Here is a 6,792-nt window from a genome sequence, read left to right as displayed (position 1 = left end):
TAGAGACCTCCGATAATCTAAGTGCGAATCTTTCTCCCCAACCAATTTCGTTCATCTTCCAGTCTAATATAGAAAGTGAACTGTCGATCGCCCCTGGGAAGGCTTGGTGTATTGGAGACAGGAGCCCATCGTGTTCCTAATGATGAAGCCAGTTGTTTAGCTACTGGGTATATTTGTATATTACAGGAGGACATGTCGTACAGGAAATAAAGGAAATAGAACAGATTAGCACTTGTTATAGGGTTTCTTCATTGTTGCGATATAAATGAGCTGGGCGTATTTGACAATATGTCGTACACAAAATAAGGGGAGATTGGCCCTAGTTGAACAGGGGTATCGTGATGTTCGACTGCAGGTACAATGAACCGAGAATTTGAAAAAGAACAGCAGCAGATTCATCCTTCTTTCAAAATGGTTCCATGGCAAATGACTACTCGGTGTTGTTACATGCGGTGATATAGACGGTGGCAGAGGATTGTTGCATACTGCTTCTTCTGACGAAACATATCAAAATAAGGAGTTATAGACGTAATGACACCAATCTAAAAACGTCTTTTTTTGGAGAAAAGGGCAAATAAAAACCAATGTCTTTTCATGACTGTACGCCAAATAATGTACATATTCTGTCGATAAAGAATGTCAAAGTTTACATATATTTTGACTGTGCCGACTGCACAGTGTAACACGAGTGATAATGGTTTCCAAAATAATGCTTCAGGCGTTTGCACTGCTTACCATGTCCGTGCTGACGCCAACGCCACTATATTTTTTTGCACTGAGGCTTGACTGAGAGTAATCACTGTAATTTCCCGTCACCATGACAGCCACTTTTTGCCTCGGGTTGTCATCTATAATACGAAGGGCTATCCTTTTTTCACTTGCAAAATGCATATTGTATGAGGTTCAGTCAACTGATTATATGCTTTTAGACTGAACGTCCTCGAGGAGCGCTTGCTCTTTGCGTGCCTGAAATAAGAAGCATTCACGGAGAAAACGCGGCGACAACTGTTCCAGCAACGACCCCACCAACATCGATTACTTTTTCCAGAAGAATGTCGAAGAAAAGTTTCCAACAACTTCAACATTATCGTGTCTTTCCCTTTCTCGAAGACTTCGTGTTGCTTTGCAGACATTACGAAGAGCTCATTTCGAAGAATGCCGACAGACCAAATGCGTGCATTGGTGATTTCTGAGTCGGAGAATGCAGGCGATTCTTAGTGGTTTCGTATGGGTATTACTAATTACAAAGCGACGGCAGTGCAGGTCCTTTTGTTGCCCCCAATCTGCTTCGCAGTACCAATTCCGTATGCTAGTCTCTATTGTTCTTTCTTTGGAGTTGTCAAAGGCTCATACTTCAAGCAGCACGGAATGTTGATAGATAAGTTACCACAACTAGCATGCAAAGTCCGTATCAGTGTCGATCTTCAGTGTGTTACTGGCAAAGGCTCTTACTTTTAAAACGCATGCCAGAGAAGCATTGAGAGTTGGGTACGCGTAGAATCAACTTAAAAATCAGACGATTGACGACAGCTTTCCGGACAGTCCGTATATAGATGGAAGGCGATCACGAGAGTTTCCGATGCTCCTTCTAATATAGAGTATTTTGGAACTTCAATTTCATTTCGGTATTTAAACTCTAATTGAAGATGGGAATTGACAAAGTTTTATCCAATTCTGATTGGTCAAATGGATCAGGAATTGTCAGTGGTGCGAAGGTTCAACAAACGATTCAGCCAACCCTTTCTGACGAAGCGAGGTATATGTATAAGGTGTTCGATATCATACACTATACAGTGTATATCGCCATCCTTTTAGGCATTCCTGGCAACATTCTGACGATTCTAGTATCCAGCATGACCCACAACAGAAAACACACAGCCAGTGTCTACATGATAGGGTTGGCTATTCCGGATGGTTTGTTTCTGGTCCAGGAGTGCATAGCACTCCCGTTATGGCGGGAGCGACTGGCAACATTCTGGCCGTCTAAGGAGTGGGAGACGAAGTAAGTTTGCTTGTATTCACGTTGAAAAAGGAACAGAACATGAAATGAGCACCAACCAGACTTCGAGGCCAGACACTTTTATTAGTACGATTTTTCAAACATGACTGATCGGATGGCACAACTTCAATACTTGCTTCGACACTCTTATCTTTGCTATCACGATGTCATATATGTATGCCATTTACTGCAGAAGCCCCTTCGTTCTTAACATGAGTGATCCCTTGCTGAGGAACGCAATACTTATTTGTGTTCGAGGATCATCTGAATCAGTCGATCGTAAATGTATGACCCGAAGTACAAACCTCTAAAGGAAAGCTCATGACCAAGGCTTATTCAATGTTCAAATCACTGCCAAGCATCGATTTTGATGAAGATTTGAAACTTCATTATTGAAAATTTCAATTTAGCCTTCTGAACTTTCGTACATTTCAGATACTATTATTTCGTAACATACACCTGCGGCATGACATCAGGCCTCATTCTAGCCGCAATGTCCATCGATCGCTTCATAGCCATACGATATCCAATGACGGCAAAGACGATATGCACAGTGAAAAAAGCTAAGATTATTGTGATAACGATACCAATGATAGTAACAGGTTTAAATCTATCCACCTTCTTTTGTCATAGTATTATGAAAGATGGCACGTCAGGTAAGTTAAGGCGAGTGGAAACGCATCAAATTGATAAGTATTTCGCAAGGGCAAGTTAACGTTGAAAAGGGGGGTTTCATGCGATCACATTGATCTCAAAGTGCCGACTTGCTACTTTGTTTTGAGGGCTTCGACACCAGCTGCTATAGTGTCTGGGCGGAGCTCTCATAGCCGGGAAGCAACCAGCGGCGACTTCTCTGACTGACCCTTCTCAACTCCTAGGAAAGTGGGGCATGAGATATGTTGGTTTTTCAAACCAAAAATGGCTCGATGGACCCAGGGCATCCCCGCAGACGTGTTCAAGCAGTCGGTATCCGTGATAGAAGTCTTCCTGAAACTGCAGTTAGGTCACTGTGTTGTGCTTCGCATCTGTGGTCAGCGGTGTTCTACCTCTAGTCTGGGATTCAAGGTCACCACAGTGTATTCTCACCACGTTTTGTCATCAAGTTGTTAGATGGCAGACAATGTGATTAATAATAATCTTCCCACCTTTCGTTTTGCCTTCGATAACATGAAAACACTCTGAAATAAATCAGACTTGTATTTTTCTTTCCTTATAACAGGTGTAGAATTCCTCGTAGTCTCAGTCCCAGATAATCCTGTTTTCGAAGTCCTATTCACCAACTTTCAGTTGATATTTGGAAGCATACTTCCCTCTGTGATCATTATCGCTAGCAACATTGGTATCGTAACAACTATAAGAAAGGCTTCAAGGGATCGTGCTAAGATGGGTGTAGGCACAGGAAAAGATAGCCAAAAGCGAGAAAGTCAACTAACCTCTATGCTGATTCTAGTCAGTGTCGCGTATCTCGTTTTTACCATTCCGCATAAGCTTTTCTATCAACTCTTTAACGCCATTCCTGCAGTTAATGCGCCGTATGACATGAGTAATATTTACTGGAATTTGAAATTCAACATTATAGTGGTTCTTCTATTTAATATCTGGTTGTGCAATCATGCTGTCAACTTCTTCCTCTACTGTATTGCCGGTGGCAGGGGTTACAGAGAAGATACGAAGAGAGCTCTAAAGTCAATTTTCTGTATGAAAAAATAAGTCATCCAGTGAAGTGGTTGATATTTCATACCGGTTCAATCAGAAATTAATATCTGCAAGGTTCAAATCTGCTCTTTGAAAATCTATGACCAAAGTTCCTGAATCACATCTCTTTTGACATGGAGAACAAACAGATGATGCATGACAGGTTTGTGACACATCACATGCGCAAATCCTATGTGAATCCTATGTTGAATCATATGTAAACTCGGTCGATTTACACATGAAACTCTTTTTGAGTTTCTCATCATAACCAACACACCCCAAGGACAAAAAATGACGAAAGAACACATGTCAGCCATGGACTCATCTGTGCTATATATTACAGCCTGACGCGACACCAATGAAAGTAAGCATTGCTTCTCTATGCGAGAGGGATTTGATGACATCAAATTACTGACAGAAACCGCAACCGGAACCTTGATGATGAACATCAAAGATACGATTCAGTAAGCTACGCAAAGAATCGTACTGTTTCTACGCTTAATGAGACGCCTTTCGTGAAAAATGAGATCAAGAAACACAACTCTACGACAGGTTTAACGTTACACCATTACATGATGCACTGGAAGGCATGGTAGGTATGATATCACGACGATGATAAATAAATGTCAACTTCACAGAGCTACACACGTAAGTGATGGCAAGGTGATATAATGCAGCTTCCAGCTACATTGTTTGAAGTAAGATGTGCTCGGATATAAGCTTTGTGGCTTTTCTTCTTTAATCAGGTTTTGTAAATATCAGTCGGGTCGGCTCCTTGCTGAGCATTGTACAAGAAGCCATGATCATGAGAGCAACCGTGTAATGTTTCCGCTACGTCACGAGTAGAGGCGGGCAATGATTCTCAATGGGCAGGCAGATAGAAAATTACAAAGAAAGTATCCCCGATCGGGTGGTTACTCGAACAAAAGAAGACCTTGGCGATGTTGCCTGAAAAGAGATTTCTATCGACATTCACATGGACAATGGTTTCACTTTCAGTATAAAAGCGTACATGTATCCTTGCTTGGGAAGAACACGAAGACATATCAGCGTTTATTGTGGTTATGGTATATACATATTCCGTCATCCTCTTTTTCCAAGAATGTAGAACATTGAAAGAGAAGCAGTTACAACAACGAGTGCTGCACTTAACTAATATGCTTAACCTATGCGATGTGAATTCGGAGAGACCCCTATTGGCAACTTTGTTTAACTTAATCTAGCCTACCTCGCTCCTGCATACAATCTCCCTTTAATTCACCGACCTTGAGACGCAGCACCCGTTTGTTCTTAGAATAATGTACATGTATAGATAAATCGATGGAAATATCATATAAATCACAAATTATTGAATCTGGCTTCCTGATACTGTAATAAATTACAATTAATGTCGTATCATGTCCATACTTACTAATTTCTTTCTGGCGATGGACGCGACTCTTAGTTCCGCTTGCTGATTTATTTGTAATCCACTTCAGAGCTAACCAGTCGGTAAGATTCAATAGCAAATCTCTGCTTGATTTACTGGTAACCTGAAGTGGTAGAAAGTTTGAAGAAAATCAGTCAAATATCTAAAATGATAGAATGTGTATGTATTGGTTTTAACCCTTTCGCTTCCTGACTCGCTGTCAATTTGTGGTGTATTAAGGCAGCTTCCAATGAAGCACGTTTAGCGAACCTCACTTCAGATATTGATACGCTTTGCCCTTTCGGGTAGGCCACATGAGGTAGAAAAAGTATATGTTTCTCATTAGACCGTTGATTGTTCAAAACATTCGTGGGTGGCACAGTTGTTGGGTGTTGTTCTAAGAAGGATGCCGGCTAATCTTATGTCAAAGTAAATCTTAGTCAAAATAAGTATCAAACGATCAACCTCAACAAGCTCATGATTCCAAATATTAAAAGTATATTGCGGAGGCGGCAACTTGGACAACCAGTTCCAGATCAAACGAATGGGGTGTAAACAATTTAAAGCCATTCCATTGTGCAATCACATTATCGCCAGAAACTTGCAGGCGTTAAATTACTGGCCTGCAACTGGTTCCACCCTAGCATGATCGGGTGTAATTGAATAAGAAGATTGCAGTATATTGAACCATTGACATGTCTGGAGTGTCAAGATTGTGGTCGAAGGCGATATTTCATGATGAGAATATTAACGGATTAGCCGCTGTCTCTATATTGGACAATTTACGTTGTAGGAGACGCGTAAGGTTCTTCTGAGAGTTAAGATACCTCAAGGCCCCCGTTATTCGGTTATGAAGAATACCCTGTAACGAGGGCATTGCAAATTTTCGTAGCAATTGCAAAAACATTTTGTACCCAGTGCCAGAGTGTATTGGATTCCCTGCGAATAAGACGGCGCCAATACTCTGTAAGCGTTCCGATACGTCTAGGGCGTACTGATTTGGTTATGAAGAATGTATCTAATGATGGCAATGTTTATCAACTAAAGACAGCAGGAGCCTTACAAGTAAGCATAGTACTATACCACACTGAATGGGAGTGCGTCCAGTGCGAATAAGGCGACACCAATGATTTATAGTGAGATATATGTATCGTCACTGCCGTTCTATTGGAAAATTTGCGCTGGTGAGATTAGAGACTTAGATACATCAATAGGGGCGCACTGGCCTGCTTTAGATAGGCGTCATCGAATGATGGCAATACGTTTACCTACGGACATCATCAACAAGGTGCCATCTTGGTGACTTTCTGAAATGTCACATATCCATTTCACTGAGATATGGGATGCCAATCCATCCTTCTCTTTTATCCAACCAGAAAGTATCGTTGAGGATCCCATCATAAATGGAAACTCTTTCTTCCACCAAAGTAAGTTAATCGTTCGATATTGTGCGTCTCCATGGACATGCCCTTGCTGAGAGCGCCTCGTCACCCCACCCCCTTCCGCGACCCTGGAATGTCCAATAACAATTTCATTTAGTCGTCCACATCATGGATTCTGAACGTCAATTTAGAAATGCGATAATGTCTATGAAGTATTCTGTAAATACTCACGTCACAATCTCATATCATTAAAGCAGATTCATTGTTTGGTTAGGTGACAAATTAATGTAGAAATGTTTACTTTTGGT

The 6,792-nt window shown here is 41.2% G+C and overlaps 1 protein-coding gene across 1 annotated transcript; it reads left to right on the top strand.

The window, feature by feature from the left end:
• The first annotated feature begins 928 nt into the window (after positions 1 to 928).
• On the top strand, positions 929 to 5,912 carry LOC135489311 (growth hormone secretagogue receptor type 1-like). Its single transcript, XM_064774612.1, has 3 exons — positions 929 to 2,002; positions 2,435 to 2,655; positions 3,219 to 5,912. The coding sequence occupies exons 1-3, from the start codon at positions 1,647 to 1,649 to the stop codon at positions 3,707 to 3,709; spliced, it is 1,068 nt and encodes a 355-aa protein (XP_064630682.1). The 5' UTR covers positions 929 to 1,646; the 3' UTR covers positions 3,710 to 5,912.
• The last annotated feature ends 880 nt before the right edge of the window (positions 5,913 to 6,792 follow it).

Source organism: Lineus longissimus, chromosome 6 (assembly GCF_910592395.1).
Source record: "Lineus longissimus chromosome 6, tnLinLong1.2, whole genome shotgun sequence".
NCBI classification, from domain to species: domain Eukaryota; kingdom Metazoa; phylum Nemertea; class Pilidiophora; order Heteronemertea; family Lineidae; genus Lineus; species Lineus longissimus.
This window is presented reverse-complemented; position numbering and strand designations above follow the sequence as displayed.